This window comes from Protopterus annectens, chromosome 3.part0 (assembly GCF_019279795.1).
Source record: "Protopterus annectens isolate FY-2018-M chromosome 3.part0, PAN1.0, whole genome shotgun sequence".
Taxonomy (NCBI): domain Eukaryota; kingdom Metazoa; phylum Chordata; order Ceratodontiformes; family Protopteridae; genus Protopterus; species Protopterus annectens.
Window position 1 is genome coordinate 1,922,051,344 of NC_056731.1, and position 17,392 is coordinate 1,922,068,735.

The window sequence follows — 17,392 nt, forward strand, 5'->3', positions numbered from 1 at the left end:
ATGGCAAATCGAACTTCAAGCACAGTACCTACCAGGATTGGAAAACACACTGGCAGACAAATTAAGCAGAAATATGACAGATCCACACGAATGGAAGTTACATCTGCAGGTGTTTGCAGAAATAACCCAAGTGTGGGGAGGCCAGACATAGATCTTTTTGCCTCCCACAGGAATCATCAATTGGAAAAGTTTTGTTCGAGGACCTTTCATCCAAAGGCCTGGAGAGTGGACGCCCTTTCATTCAGTTGGACAGCATGGACAGTTTACGCATTCCCACCTCTGCCTCTTCTGCCCAAGGTACTTTTGAAAGCAAGAGCAGACAGACCGAAGATGATACTGATTGCTCCAGATTGGCCAAGGCAACACTGGTACCCATTGCTGAGGAGCCTAACACATACTCCTCCCTGGTCCCTGCCTCTCATGCCACTTCTGCTGACTCAGCACAGTTACAAAACTCTCCACAGTCAGCTGAAAACACTCAGTCTCGCTGCATGGAAAATTCCTTAACACCACAACAGACCCTACTCTCCAAGGAGGTGCAGGATGTCATTTTGGAGGCCAGAAGACCATCTACTAGAAAAGCTTACTCCGCAAAATGGAAGCGGTTTTGTTCTTGGAATGCGAAAAAAGGCCAGGACCCTAGAAAACTGAACTTGCCTCAGGTATTGCAGTATCTAGCTGAGCTGCTGAACAGTGGACTTTCATTTTCTTCCATAAAAATCCATGCCTCAGCTATTTCTGCAGAATACAACACGGATCCTCCTTTATTTTCTCACCCACTCTTACGACAGTTCCTCAGAGGGGCTAAAAATATTAGACCACCAAGGAAACAACCAATACCAGCCTGGGATCTTAATTACATACTAGAAAAATTAACATTGCCTCCTTTTGAACCAGCTGCCTCAACAGATTTGCAATATTTGTCCTGGAAAACTGCCTTCCTTCTGGCTATCACTTCAGCTCGTAGAGTTTCGGAATTACAGGCCCTCATGGCGGTGCAGCCCTTTCTCATTTTCCATCAGAACAGGGTCTCTCTTCGTACCAACCCATCATTTATGCCTAAAGTGGTATCTAGGGTAGCTTTAAATCAAGCCATTCACCTTCCTACTTTTTACCCCAATCCTCAAAACAAAGGGGAAAGGCTGCTACATTCCTTAGACATCCATAGGCAGCTACGTTACTATTTGGACAGAACAAAGTCCTTCAGGAAATCAGAACAACTCTTTGAGTCCTATGCTGTAGGGGCTCAAGGGAAGCCAGTTTCCAAGCAGACTATTTCAAAGTGGATAGGCCACTGCATACGGTTTTGTTATTCCTATCATGGGAAATCTGTTCCTACAGGTATCAGATCACACTCCACCAGGGCCACAGCTACCTCTACAGCCTTCCTCAGAGGAGTTCCTACCAAAGATATTCTGGAGGCAGCCACTTGGAGTTCTGTACATACCTTCACAAAACACTACCACCTGCCTTTATATTCCAGAACAAGAGCAGGTTTTGCCACTGCTGTTTTGCAGGGCATTCTGGCTCAACCCAGTTCCTCCTAGTACCTACCACCCTGCGTAGCTTTGGGATTCTACCCATCTGTGATTACTGCAGCTGTATGCACGATGAACATAGTACAGTTTTGTACCTACCATAAATGTAGATGTTCGAGTGCTAATACAGCTGCAGTACAGGTTTCCCTCCCTCCTTCCCCACTTGGTAAAGGCATGGGGCCTAACAACCTCTTCATACAGCCTGACTGGGTTATCCTTCTAAGGTTTATTTGCTTGCAACCACTGTTTTTGGATTATATTGCATTTCATGTATACGCATATAAGCATAATTTATGTATTGCCTTCTTTTGGGGGGCACCTGACATCTGGGGCAAGAAAGACTGAAGAACATGGCGACGGCTGTGTCTTATATACTCTGGCCTCACTGACGTCAGAAGAGAAAGCGACGACAACTGACGCCGGACCAAGACTTTGGAATTCGGCCGACCGAGGGACCGCCTGACGGCAGAAAACCCATCTGTGATTACTGCAGCTGTATTAGCACTCGAATATCTACATTTATGGTAGGTACAAAACTGTACTTTACCCTCCCTCCAGCCCCCTAACTTCTTTTGGCTATATCTCTACTTTTCTTTACTGTGCTTAAAAGCCTTTTTGGTGTATTTGCTTTTTTGTTGGAGGTATATCATTGTAGTTTTATATTTAATTGCTCCCCATTAGGGGGGGGCACCTGACATCTGGGGCAAGAAAAACTGATGTAATGGCGTCTGCTGCATGTTTCATACCCCTGACTACATGAAGCCATGGAAGAATGTACAGCAACTGACGCAGGACCCAAGATTTTGTTAATCAGGCCAACTGAGGGCTACCAGCAAGCAGATAACCCAAATGTAATGACTGCAACAGTGAATACACTTGAACATCTACATTTATGGTAAGTGTACACAACTGTACATCTGATATTGTTAATCCTCATTCATTCCTTACGTATGGGTATCGGTTCCGACCTCGGAACCGAGACGGTCATCTTCCAAACTCACATCAGCTACAAACTCTTGATCTAAAACTCTTACCCAGAATTCCCTTCTCCCCTGTTACCTCAGATTTCGTTTGCCGTATCGCCATTCGGTCGTGTCAAGCTACTTCTCTTGAGCTAAGTATAATATTTTGTTGTCATACTAGTCTAAAACTACCTTTTCTATCAGAAAAGTTTCTAAATTGTTTTCTCTTACCTTATCGCTTTTAGCGACTATCTCTTCTTGAAATTTTTCAATCTTTTTTTACCGCGAGGTATTTTCTTCTATACCATCGTTGTTAGACCCCTTTTTCTTCATTACCTTCAGGTATTTCTTGTACCATTGCTGGTATTCTTTCTGATTTCCTTCTTTCCTATTATGGCAGTTAAAAAAGGTAGTCCAGGATTTAAGAGATGTTCAGATTGTGGCCATAAATTACCTACTTCAGATGCACATTCTCTGTGTGGCTGTTGCTTGGGTGTGCCTCATTTATCAGTTGATCCACCCTGTGGAATTTGTAAGAACTTCTCTAACAGGACATTGATTGAGAGGAAAAATAAATTGTTACTGAAGGGGCTACTCAAATCTTCTTTTTCATAGGCTGTTCTGGGTCGGAGGCTTCAACCCCTCCAAGATCCCATAAGAAAAAGACTGATGATCATTCAAAGGCCAAATCTCTTCCTTCGTCCCCGGCTGGGGACTCCCACCAACTGAGACCCAAGAAGGCTAAGCTTTCTACTTCGGATCTGACTCTTTCGGTTCCAGTGCTTTCGGTGCCTGGATCTTCAGCACAGAGGCCATCGGCGCCATCTGTGACTTCGGCACCGACTAGAGTGCCCTTTACCGTATCAGTACCGAGGGGCACCTCGGTTCAGACCTCTCTACCCGCACCGACTATCCAGTCGGTGCAGACTGTAACCACATCGGCTCAGACATCTTTCCCGGAACCGACAACACGGTTATTGACACCGATTTTTCCGGTCCCAGCCGCGGCACCGACAACCACTTCGGCACCGACCTTATTGTCGGTGCAGACCATGACTTCGGCACTGATGATTTCCTCAGTGCAGACACCTGTAGTTCAGTCTCTTATGGCCCCGTTGTTTTCAGTGGAAACTGGTGATGTGGGCACCGAGCTTGTCCCATCTGTGGATAGACCTGACTCTCCCTCAGCCATGTCTGTGAAATCCACTAGAAGCCTCTCTGAACACGACGTGTTGCGTCTTGTGGATCAAGTGCTTTTGGCCAGAAGTATCCCGCCCCCCCCCCAGGACCTATCCTTCCTTGGGAGGTGATCACCCTTTGCCAAAGACCTCTACTTATTCTCCTCCTTCATTGCCTTTGAAACCCCTTGATATAGCACAGTCTTCCCCCTCTACGGTTCCCTATATGGACCTCACCGCAGTTGCCTTCATGGCAGGAGAGTTTTACTACAACCCAGGATGTCAGCTATGGCGTACGTAATTTGGTGTTTCACAGTCATCCAGGGACTCTGCAGGCTGAGCCACTTAGGGGAGGGGTGACCCCTGTCCTGGACACTCACCCCTCTTCAGGTGGACCAGCCTTCCAACTAATGGAGAAGGCTTTGGCGTCTGCTGGCGATACTGTGCTGTCAATCTCCCCACCCTCCTCTGGACCGCAATGTACACAAGTCGCTCCTAGCGGACACCGGGCGCAAGAGCCTCAGGATGTATTCCCACAGGAAACCCCCTTTGCATTGTCTTCCCCAGCTTCTCCCTCTGAGGAAGTTCATCGTAAAAGCTCATGCAAGAGGAAGCACATGGACTCCACAGAGGAGTCCCTTACTGAAGACACAGACTTTGATGATGGGGAAGGGTCCCCTCGCTCACCGTCTGAGGTATCCTTTGGTGATATCCTCGAAATCCTTAAACAGAGAGGTGACTGGCAGCCCTCTAACCCAACCTCTGAAGAGTCTGTGTTCCTGTAGGCCTTTCGTGTCTGGCCCCCTACCTCCTGGGTTACTCCACCTGCTGACAAACTAGTCCGGCTCGTCGTGCAGTGTGCATTGAAGGCTCCTGACACTGCTGAGGCCTTTCCCCGGAGGCCAGATTAAATTTTGTCCCCTGCTGCTACTGACCCTCATTGGTCCAAAGGTCTTCCTGTAGATGCTGTGGTGGTGGCGGCCGCAACCAAAAAGGACCTGGCAGAAGAAGAAAGACAGACTGTCCATCCGCCCAACAAAGAGTCACGGGCTCTGGACAGAATAGGGAAGCGTACTTTTGCATCAGCGACCTTTGCAACCAGGTCCCTGAATTATATGGCACACTTTGCAGGCTTCAAAGGGGTTTAGTATCTGTGCTCTCTGAAACTTTGGCTGGTGCCGTGTCTGATGAGGTCCGTGACAAAGTGGCCTCTCAGCTGGCTACCATTGAATCGATATCAAACTCCTCCATGCGCCTGATATCTCACGCATCAGAAGGAGCAGCTAGAGAGGTGAGTTCAGGCATTGTTTTGAGACTACACGCCTGGATGCGCTTATGTAATTTCGCGGAACCCTTCAAGGCTTCCTTTCTCAACGCTCCCATCGAAGCCTCTTCATTGTTTGGACCCAAGGATAAAAGCACACTGGCCAGATGTGAACAGGACGGTAAGACCCTTTCTGCCGTGGGTGTCCGTTATTCTTCCCCTCAACGTGCTTTCTCCAGAAACCAGAAGAGTGGGAAGATATGGTACAAAAAGTCTCCGGGTCCTTTCCATGACACACAGGCCGAGTTCTCCCCTAGAGGCAGAGGGGGAAACTCACAGGGAAGATGCCCTTTTCGGGGCAGAGGGGGGTCCTCATAACCAGGGTTCCAGGGACTCCTTTCCTGGTCAATCCTACCAGCGCTCCTGAAGAGCGGCCCAACTCCTTTACTCTGGAGGTGGTTTGGGATCATTTCTCCTTGTACCACTCTGCCTGGCTAATCATCACCACTGACTCTTGGGTTCAAAAGATAACCAGAGGTTGACATATTCCCTTCCATATTTGTCCTGCCCCCCCAACAAACTTACCCGACGTTCCACCCAGTCAAAGGGAAGAAGCAGCACTAGAGATAGCAAAGCTCCTAAGAAAGAGTCATCCAAATAGTCCCTCCAGACCAGATAGGATCCGGATTCTACTCAAGACTATTTTTGGTGCCAAAGAAAACCAGGGACTGGAGACCAGTTTTGGATCTCAGTGTATTGAACAAGTTTGTAAGAGTACAAAAATTCCGGATGGTCACAATACAGTCTATCCTTCCGCTTTTGGAAAAAACAATTGGATGTGCTTGATAGATCTTCAAGATGCGTACTACCACATAAAAGTGGACAGGCCATCAAGAAGATTTCTGCGCTTCCGTGCGGGAGCCAGTCACTACCAGTTCAGAGTACTGCCCTTCGGACTCTCTACAGCCCCCAGAGTGTTCACAAAGTGCATGGCAGTTGTCACAGCTCACTTGCAACTACAAGGATTCCAGGTGTTTCAATACCTAGACGACTGGCTCATCTCCGCCCCCACCAAACATCTATTGAAAGAAGCCCTGGCAAACTCTCTCCTCATTGCAGAAAGGCTAGGCATAACCATAAACTGGCAAAAATCCAATCTCACCCCATCTCAGTCCCCATAATTCATAGGGGTCATATTGGATACAAAGAATTGCAGAGCATCCATTCCAGAGCACAGAATTCTAAGGATAAAGCAACAACTGATCCCAATCCTTTCAAGGGAGAAATCCACAGCTCACTCTGTCCTACAGCTGTTGGGTTCTATGGCAGCCTCAATCACCATTGTCCCCCTGGCCAAGTTTCACATGAGGCTTCAGGCTTCTACAATGGCTACTGCTCACCCAATGGTATCCTTTTCAGCATCCTCTTACAGCCAAGATTCGAGTAACTCAAGGTGCAAACAGGATTTAAATTGGTGGGTGACCCACAACCGTCACAATGGTCTCGCCCCTTCTCCCCCCAGCATCCCAAGGAGCAGTGACCACGGACGCCTCCCTGATGGGGTGGGGGGGGTGGGTTATGTCAGGGTCAGACAGTCCAAGGCACTTGGTCCGAATTGGAGGCTCAACTGCATATAAATGTTCTAGAGCTGAGGGCGGTGCTTCTGGCATTGCAAGCATTCCATCCCCTACTGCCATCTAGGACTATTGCGATACAATCAGACAACATGGCGGTGGTCTGTTACATCAACAAACAGGGCGGAACCAAATCTTACCCCCTTTGTCGAGAGACCATGAGGATATGGCAATGGGCAATGGCTACCAACCGTTTTCTTCTAGCAACGCACATTCCTGGGAGTTCCAACGTGATAGCAGACAGACTCAGCAGATGCATTCTACAACCTCACGAGTCGTCTCTGAATCCCTTGATAGCGGCGGAGATCTTCCACCGCTGGGGCAGTCCTTGCTGCGACGTCTTTGCATCCCTGACCAACTACAAATGCAGCAACTACTTCGCTCTGATTCCCCCTCTGGGACAGTCACCCAGGGATGCTGTAGTCCACGACTGGCCCTCGGGTCTTCTCTATGTATTTCCACCTCTTCCCCTCATTCCCCAGTTTCTGAAGAAAGCCCGTCTGTTGAAGAGGAAGACGATCCTCATAGCACCATATTGGCCTCGTCAGATTTGGTTCCCCTTCCTTTGGCCTCACCTGCTAGATCAACCATGGATTCTCCATCCAGCCCTATGGTTGATCTCCCATCCGCAGAATCTGATTCATCCCAACTTGGACAGCCTGAAGCTCACAGCTTGGCTCCTCCAATTCCTTTGATTGCCAGGCAGAATTATCTTTCTTTACCAGTACAGGACATTCTTATTGCATCTCATAAGTCTTCCACTAGAATTATTTATCTAAGCAAGTGGAAAAGATTTACCTGTTGGCTGAAAGAAAAACAAATAGATCCTTTTTCAGCACCAGTGTCGATAGTACTAGAGTATCTAGCCGATCTATTCCAATCGGGTCTATTGGCCTCTACCTTTAGAGTTCATTTGGCTGCAATATCTAATTTCCATGAGGGTGTCCCAAGACTCCTCTCTTGTGTCACACAAATTATGCAAGACCTTCATAAAAGGTGTGAATCATCTGAAGCCCCCTTTTAGAGAACCTATTCAACCATGGGACCTGTTATTAGTTCTACAAGACCTGTAAATGCAACCTTTCGAACCAGCTTCTTCATGCGACCTCAAATATTTGTCATGGGAAACCTTGTTTTTGGTCGCCATTACTTCTGCCAGACGTATCTCTGAGCTTCATGCCTTATGCATCAAGAGTCCATACTTGATTTTTCATAGAGATAGTGTCTTTGAGAACTAATTTTTCCTTTCTGCCAAAAGTGATCTCTGAAATGTCCATTAATCAAACCATTGAATTGCCAGTTTTTTTCCCCAATCTTTCAAACAAAGGAGAGTATTGCCTACATACCCTAGATATTCACAGGCAAATTTGCTTCTACTTGAATAGGACTAAGGCCTCTCGTAAATCAGACCAGTTATTTTTGGCCTATTCTGGACCTAGATTAGGATGTGCTGTTGCAAAGGTCACATTGGCTAGATGGTTGAAAGACCTTGTGACCTTTATTTGTACACAATGTAATATTCCATTGCCGACTACCATCAAGACTCATCCGACAAGGTCGGTGGCAACTTCTTCTGCCTTCCATACCAGAGCTTCTTTACATGACATCTGTGCAGCTGCAACTTGGGCTACGCTTCATACCTTCATCAATCAACCATCTGTAGAACTATTCGCACTACAAAAAATTTTAACCCTGCTTACTTTCAAGCTGGACTAGGCACCTGTGACTGGTCACCCCTGAAATACCTCCAAATAGATAATGCTGTGAAATACTTTAACTCTAAATTTCTATCCATTTTAGACAGCCATGCCCCATTACGCAAAGTTAGAATTAGAACCAAACCAGCACCATGGCTCACCAAAACTACTAAACAAAAAATCCTCCAAAGAAATAAACTATGGGCCAAATGGCGCTCAACAAAAAGCCCCTCAGACCACCTGCAATTCAGACAGCTAAGAAATGAAACAAAAAAAGCCATATTAGCTGATAAAAGAAACTACTACTACCAGCTACAACAAACCAACCAAAATAATCCCCAAAAATTCTGGCGAGGTATCAATAACCTCCTACACCCTGGACGCTCAAGTACTCCCTCTCCCTCTGACTCTGATCACATAAATCCCATCCAAATAGCTGACTCATTTAATACTTTTTTCACTGAAACTATACAATCCCTAGCCAACCAGCTATCCCCTAGCACCCCATGCTCTGCCGCAACCTCTACCAATAATCCTCCTCAATTTCATTTTCAGCCAGTGCCCACTTCACTCATCTGTAACCTCATACAGAAACTTAAACCCACTACACTCTCTGCTGATCAGTTACCTGCAGAATACCTGCAAAAAGCTGCTAAAGTCATAGCCTACCCCATATCCATCCTCATTAACAGAACTATTTCTGAAGGAACTATTCCCCTAATCTGGAAAGTCTCTCACATTATTCCCCTGCATAAGGGTGGTATCTCCAAGGAGTTGTCCAATTACAGGCCCATAGCTATTCTGTCTCCTTTGGCAAAAATAATGGAAAAATGTATACACCTACAACTGTTAACCTACCTACTTGATCACAATTTATTAGCACCCTGTCAGCATGGCTTTAGACCATTTCATAGCACCACCTCTACTCTCTTATCCTTCACTAACCATATTAACAGTAATCGTAATATTGATACTCTGTCCTCAGCTGTTTTTATTGACCTGTCTAAAGCATTTGACATGGTTAACCACCACCTGCTTATAGACACACTCAAAAACCTGTCATTGGACACCCATACTATACAGTGGTTCTAATCATACCTACATAATAGGCAACAGGCTGTACTATGGGAAAATACTTTATCTTCCCACCTCCCAGTTGCTCTAGGGGTCCCGCAAGGATCTATATTAGGCCCATTACTCTTCTCCATCTTTACAAATGACCTTCATTCTGTAATTCCACAAGCTGACTGTATACAATACGCTGACGACTCCACACTCATATGCTCTGCTACTTCTCAATCAAAACTTCAGTCACTAACCCAAAAGACCTTTAGTACAGTTGAAAACTGGCTCCTACAAAGACGTCTTATCCTTAACCCCAAAAAAACTAAAATGCTACTATTTACCCCCACCCGCAGAACCTCCCCGCTTAACTTTACTATTACTTCAAATAACGGAACTATAATATCTCCTAAACCAACCACCAAACTACTCGGAGTACTAATAGATAATAACTTGTCTTTTGAACCTCACATTAATAACACCATAAAAACAGTAAATAAGAAACTAGGTTCCCTCTATAGAATCAAACCCTTTCTAACACCTCCAGCCAGGGTTACTATTGCTCGCACCCACCTCATCTCTACCCTGCTCTATGCCTCCCCTATCTATACCAAAATATGTAGAAGTAATCGGAGTAAACTTTCATCCTCCTACAACAATATTGCCAGATTTGCAGCTGGGTCCTCCTATAGAACTCATCACTGTATCAATCTGAATCAGCTAGGATGGTTAGCGCTGCCAAATCTAATACTTTTTAATCAACTAATAGTAGCCCATAAGATCCTGTATTTACCTCAAAATACACCCATACTTACATCCCTAGTCATCCCCTATAACAATCTCAAGACCTTACGCTCATCTAATAAACTACTTGTACGAATATCAAAATCCAACAACTCAGCTGGTGACGCCTTGTTCTCCAATACAGTAGGTAAAACCTGGAACATCCTCCCACGCCGGCTAACCTCAATATCCTCTGTCAGCTTATTTAAAAGCAAGCTTAAACCCTACCTTAAATCACACTGGCTATGCCCCTGTGTTAACCCAGACTAAGCACCTGACTATTAACTAGACTCCCACAATTCCCAGCCTCTCATGATCATGATCTTGTGTTTACTCACTAATTATTAGTGAGCTTAACCTTCCTTAGGATTTTTTTCTCATGTAAATATGTATATACTGTGGAATGATCAAACACCTTCATATAGTATCACAACCTAGGTGATAATGAACACTGTAAATCCATCCTTGTATGCTGATCTTCTAGACTCTATCTATTGATCTGTAGTGTTTCCTTTCTTGGGTTTATATGTGACCTTAGTACCTATTAATATAAACTACTAGCTGTATCTAGTTTAGTCTTAGATTTCGTTTTCTTTCCCTAATAGAATACATAATATAAAATCCTAGGCTTGTAATATGTTAGAAAGATTTGTAATACACCATTTCTGATGCAAATGTCTTAGTCTTGTTCATCTATTCTTAGATAAAGTTTTCTTTCCCTACTGAAATATAAAATATATAATCTTAGGCTTGTATTATTTTTTTAAAAACTTCTTATGTACCAAATTCTACTGTTAATGTCTTTGTCTTGACCTTTTATGTTGTTGTAATTTGTGGAGCTTTTCTCCCTGGGCCTCCACTGAAAATGGACATATATCCAGCTGGACTAGCCCGGTCAACAAATGTAAAATAAATAAATAAAATAAATCATTACGAATTGGATTTGGCCTCCAGGGGAAGAGCATCTTTTGGTTCCATGGTGCTCAGGAATGTCCTTCCATGAGAGCCTCCCAGGAGAGCCTCCCAGGAATAGAGGTAGCTGGGGACTCTGTCCCATACGTAAGGAATGAACGAGGATTAACAATATCAGATAAAGAAGTTATGTCTTACCATAATGTTCCATCTGTATTGTTGATCCTCGTTCAGTCATCTGACCCTCCTTCTTCCCTCCTGTGGCTTCTAGTGGATCTCACCATCCGGTTCTTTTAGGTCATTTGACCAGAGGTAGCCTCTACCTTCTTTTGACTTGCAAACTCAATCTGAGGTAACAGGGAGAGGGGAATTCTGGGTAAGAGTTTTAGCTCGAGAGTTTGTAGCTGACGCGAGCTTGGAAGATGGCTGGCTCGGTTCGGAGGTCGGAACCGATACCCATACATAATGACTGAACGAGGATCAACAATACAGATGGAACGTTATGGTAAGACGTAACTTCTTTTTTCTAACTGTAGTTTGTACCTCTATAAGTCTGAAAACAAACTCAGAAGTTTTTCTTCGCTTCTGATACCGTGTGATCTTTGGAAGTTCAGTAAGGTGTTCTGTGAGCATTACACAGAGTAATGAATGTGGTTGTAGCCTTCTCGAAAGAAGTGTCCCATATTACCTTCAACTTCATCTAGCCAGTATTTCAGGTTATATGCCACAATATGCTCTACTGAAAATTCAGTGGAGTATTGCCAGATGACCAGCAGGACCAACTTGTACTTCCTAATGCAGGCTTTATTCTTGCAAAGTCTGAACAGCATTGTAAGTCTGTGTGTGTATATTTGAGGACAAGGTGGTCATTTGAGCATGCAGTTACGAGAAGAAGGCATAGTTATTTTCTTTGGGATTCCTGCCATTCTTTATTTTTGGCATGACTGTGTGCTGTTTCCACGTTAATATTAGCTTGTCAAAAACTCAAAAGAGCGAATGCTCTTTGATCGACAGCTAATATTCGAAACCACAAAAACTCTGCTGGAACAGCGATTTATTTTCCCCAGGGAAAAATTTGCTGTTCCCAAAAAAAAAAAAAAAATCCACAAACAAAATAAAGTGGGGGCTGTGCCCACCACAGCCCCCTACTTAAATATACCAACTCTGAGATCACCCCACAATGGAGGAAACTACAAAGTCGCGGCAATGGGCCAGTAATTTTTTTCCCCTGGGGAAAAAAAAATCGCTGTTCCGGCCGTGGTTTCGAATATTAGCTGTCGATCAAAGAGCGTTCGCTCTTTTGAGTGTTCGACAAGCTAATAGGAACCTGCTGTTTCCAGTGTACAAATTTCTTAATTAGTTGCACTTAAAGCTCTGATTAAAGTGTTTTCCACAAACCTGTATTTTTTTTTGTCAAATACTTGGATGTTTCTTTTAGATTTTATTCTGTCTAACTTCCAGCCAAGATCATATTTCTCCATCTGAGTGAGAAAAGCAATACCTGGTAGTAGTAATCAGAATACTTCTCAGTGTGACCTCCCCCCAAAACACACACACACACACACACACACACACACACACACACAAAAACACGCACACAAAAACACGCACACAAAAACACGCACACACACGCACACACACGCAAAAACACGCAAAAACACACACGGCAGCAAACTGGTCGATAACACCTGCAGAACAGAGCTGCACAACAAGAAGGAATATGTAACTTCAGACCGAGCAAGAGACAACATAACATCGACAGCCCAATGCCAACAAAAAATCTTAAATAAATGCTAAACTAACTGAAGAATTAACACAGTAATTCCTAAAGCAAATTACACACACTAACTATTAAGCCTAAAGTACATACAAGGAAAAATGGGAGACCTGACAGGAAAAACACTACAGAAAAAATGTATTTATTTATTGACATTTGTTAACCGGGTTAGTCCAGCTGAGCCAGAGGTCCATTTTCAGAGGAGACCTGAGGAGAAAAGCTTCAGAAATATTACAATTAATAATTACCAATGGTTACAAAAAATTAAGTATGAAAAAAAAGTAAAAATCAACAGATAGTAACAGAAGTCATGCATGTTAAATGTTGAACAAGAATGTAGAAGTCATGACCTGGTCTTGTGCAATAACAATATGAAGCATGTGGACTGAACATATGTTTGCAGTACTTGAGAATGTATTAGATATATGAATGTCTCAGTTATTTTTTATTTTTTATTTTTTTTTCCTAGAGAGATAAAGCTTCGCAATTATGCTCCTGAAGATCCAGTACTTCGAGAAAGGCAGTTACCAAAGGCAAATCCTGCTTCAAGTAGGTTTCATTTGGTGTTCTGAAGGAGAATTATCCAGACTGAAAGATCATTTTGTATAAGTTATGCAGTGTTTTGTATTGTTAGACTATGGCTTTATTTTTCCATTTGGCTAGCATACTTATCCAAGATCTCACAAGTGAAATGCATTACCTGTTGACTGTATTGCTGCTTTAGTCCAGTTTGACTCACAAATGTGTATTAGAATGAACACTATATTATCAAACAACAAATAATGCTTTCTGATAGAAGTGAAATATAAGCTTCTAGCTTTTAGATCTTTGCTTTTGGACTGTTCAGTATTTCAACATACCAGCATGTTTTGAAACTAGTTAAAGGTTTTGTGCACTACACCTGAGTGCTTATAAGTTGACATTTTGTTTCCAGGTAGCTTGATATCTGTTGTTCAGGTCTACACTACATGTAAACGTAACTTGCAGTGTGTTCTGTGACATCACCCTCCATGAATTAATATTTTCTATTTGCAGCCTTAAAATTGAAGACTATGGATTGAAACCTAACTATTGTTGTGCAGCTAATTAAATTAAAGCTGTGTAATTTAATATAGTTTTGAACGCACGTCATGTAACAAGTTGTTGCACATGCCGATGTTACAGCACATCTATGCCATCTGTATAGATCTACATCCAGGCATGAATAGCACTGCATTTTGTGACCTCACCACTCTATGCAATAATATTTCCTGATGTTGATCTTAAGTTGTAGGACTGTGTGGCTGGAAAATTAACTTCACTTGTACAATTAATTAAATGAAACCTGTATAATCCAATTTTGAACGTGTATCTTGAAAAGATGCGTAAAACCCGCGGTGGTGGTGATGCGGTAGCGTTGTCTCCTCACAGTAAGACGCTGTCCGGTTCGATTCTCAGCTAGAGCGTCTTCTGCGTGGAGACGTGCGTGAATGGGCGTACCTTCGTTGAAGGTTATGTGTCAGGGCTGGTAACTCGGCACGTAAAAATCAACTACCAATCATTAGCGGACCGGAGTTCCGCTGTGGCGACCCATAACCGGGAAAAGCCGAAAGACTCAACAAGACTCAACATCTTGAAAAGATGCATGTGCACTAATGTTCCGCCCTTGCCTTGATATTCAGTTCGAAACCTGAGATACTTATTTTGTTTCTTGGTCAGTTTTTATCCTATTTCAGTTTTGTTGCGCTGCTACTATCATGTGTGTTGAATATTAGCTGTTCTGAATTCAATGGGGGCCCCTAGATTGGTAAAGAGATTCACTTAAGCAGAAGCTTTGTGGTATAAGTTGTGGTCGGAAAACTGTGATATTTTCATTAGACATCCAATGGAGAACACTGTGAAACATTGCTGGTGTTTGCCTGTCAGACCTGCTAGGGATTTCTTTCTCATACTAGAAATAATTTTCAACTTTTCATTCTTATTTTTTAATTGTGCTTAACTGACTCTTTAGTGTGTTTATAGTGTGCCATGTATCTTGAACTAGTGAGGACTATAGATTGATTGTAAGGACTGAAGGGTAGAAAGCCAAATCTGCATCTATTTTGGGGTCTGTAATGAAAGTCAGGTATTTACATAATACATTGATACACATAATTATGTGTGGTTTTATAGCTGAGTCTCCATGATTCAAACAGTATGTTCTCTAAAATTAAGCTGTATTGCCCTGTGCTACAATGCAAAAATTAGCAGTCTGTAATATTTCCTTTTGTTGTTCCTCTTCTGCTTCATTTTTAACAGTGTATCCCTATGCCCCACCCATTGCCATGTCTGTCAGTCCTCTATTACAATCCCAAAAATGCATCTATTCTAAGGTTGAGGCTGGTGTAAAACAAAAGGTGGTATGGGAGAGGAGGGTCATTCTACTGGCTTATTCCACCGGGGGATTTTTAAATTTATGACCTACCCCTTGATATCCCCACCCTTACCTTCATGCTTGCAGAGATCTTCAAGGCGTCATTTGTAAATGCCTCTTGCAACAGGTTATTTCTGTTCGCTGTGAAAGTAAAGGGTATCATTAATGAAGAGTGAGCAGGAAGGGAAATATGTCTGCATTTAGAGTCCACTTTTGCACTGAAGGGGTAGCAAAACAACTCTGTTTCAAGAAATATTTGTGTTTGTATTTCAACTCCTCTTCTGATGTGGCCCACTGAGGCAGAAGAGGGTCCTTTAATGGATACATGCCAAGAAGCAGAAGGGAGTCTGCAAAACTTAAATAGTTGTTTAACTTTTCTCCTCTGAAGGCAATCAGGGGAGTCCTATTTCTTCATCCAGAAGCTTGATGAAGCATCAGAAAGTACAAATGGATGATGAGCATCATATTCAAATGCTACATCATACCACTCCTTATTCTTCCAAGCATAATACATCATACCCACCAAGACAGTCCACCATGGCAAAAATAAGCAGTATCTCGGGAGGTCTCTCTCTCTAGTGCTGCAAAATAGAGCCATCCAAGAGGTCCCTACCAAACCAGAAGGGGATCTTAAGTCAAAACCAGATTTTTAGTTCCAAAAAAGCCTGAAGACCTCAGGCCCATTCTAGAACACAGCAGGTCGAATCTCATGTAAACAAAAGTCTGGATGGTCACAGTGCATTCCATCTTTCTTTAGTTGAATGAAGGAGACTGGATGTACCTGTTAGACCTTCATGGTACTTACTCGCACATCAAAATTGTCAGAAGATTTTCCACTTTCATGTGGTAACCATCTGCTGCCACATCCAGTCACTGCCTTTTGGTCTCCCCACACATCCCTTGGGTGTTCACCAAGTGCATGTCGGTAGTTGCAGTGCACCTCAAGTTGCGCAGGTTGTGGGTATTCTCTTATTTCAGTGGTTTGCTCGTGAGTGCATATGTAAGAGAATCCCTTATGTAGCAGGAGATTACTTACCCCATTTGTATCAGTCCTTGGCTGTATCGATTAAACTTTGACAAATCCAATCTGGAGCCTTTTCAGTCCTTGGTTTTAATAGTCATTTTACACTATAAGCACAGCAAAACTTCCAGAAGACTCAGCTTCCTTAGGCTGGAAGTCATAGTTCTTCATGCCAGATATCATATTACAGTTTGACAGTGGACTGTTAGTGTACAATGATCCCATGTCACACATTCACTTTGGTCTCCTGTCAAACTATCCAGAGTTTGCAGGAGCCATCTAAGTGTTTCCTCCTTTATGAAGTTGATACTGAGTTAGTGCCCATTTATTTTTCTCTTGCCTGCCACAGTTACCACAAATGGTTCCTGTTTAGGGCATGGTGGGATTACAAAGGGTGGGCATTCCAAGGAATGTGGTCACAACAAAAGGCTCACCTTGACATCAGTTTTAAGATGAGAGCAGTTTTTGTAGCTTTGCAGACACTTCAGAACTTCCTTCCTCGGGATGTGTTATCTTTCTACACAGACAGTACATCAGTAGTATGGTACATCAGCAAGCAAGGAGGAAACCAATCATCTCCCTTGTCCCAAGAGGCCATGAGAGTGTGGCAGTGGGTGATGCCTTCACACTGTTTTTGGGCAAAACACATATTCTAAGTCAGACCAGTCTTCTTGTCGACAGGCTCAGATGATTCATTCTGATGCCTCGGGAGTGGTTCCTCAATCCCCACTGGCAAACAAAATATTCAGCTAGTGGGCCAGACTTGCTGTGATCTTTTTGCTTACCCAGCCAACACCAAAATGCAACAGCTACAATTGCCCTCATCCCTCAAGAGGGAAAGACATAAGAGTGATGCTCTGGTCCATCATTGCCTAGCTGGTATGCTTTTATACCTTTTTTCTCTTCCTTAAATAGCAAAATTCTAACAGAAGGCAGCCCTGTGCAAGATGAAAGTAATTCTTATAGCCCCCCCCCCCTTATGGCCCAGGCAAATATGGTTCCCACTATTCTGGCTTTGTCTAATATGACCTCCATATTTGATCCCCAACCAGATTATCTATCTCCCCCATCAGGACATCGACTTCCTCAAACTAATTGCACTTTTTCTCCAATTTCAGTGATTGCCAGTCAATCTAACATTACATAACGAGCATTTCAGATTCTGTCTGCCC

General features: G+C 43.4%; 1 protein-coding gene across 2 annotated transcripts in view; it reads left to right on the forward strand.

Moving 5' to 3' along the window:
* CCDC12 (coiled-coil domain containing 12) overlaps positions 1 to 17,392 on the forward strand; it is a 405,317-nt gene that overhangs the window by 231,806 nt on the left and 156,119 nt on the right. For both annotated transcript variants that reach the window (XM_044066004.1, XM_044066006.1), the window contains exon 3: positions 13,277 to 13,356. In XM_044066004.1, coding sequence (XP_043921939.1) covers positions 13,277 to 13,356 — 80 coding nt within the window. The remainder of the gene's footprint in view (positions 1 to 13,276; positions 13,357 to 17,392) is intronic.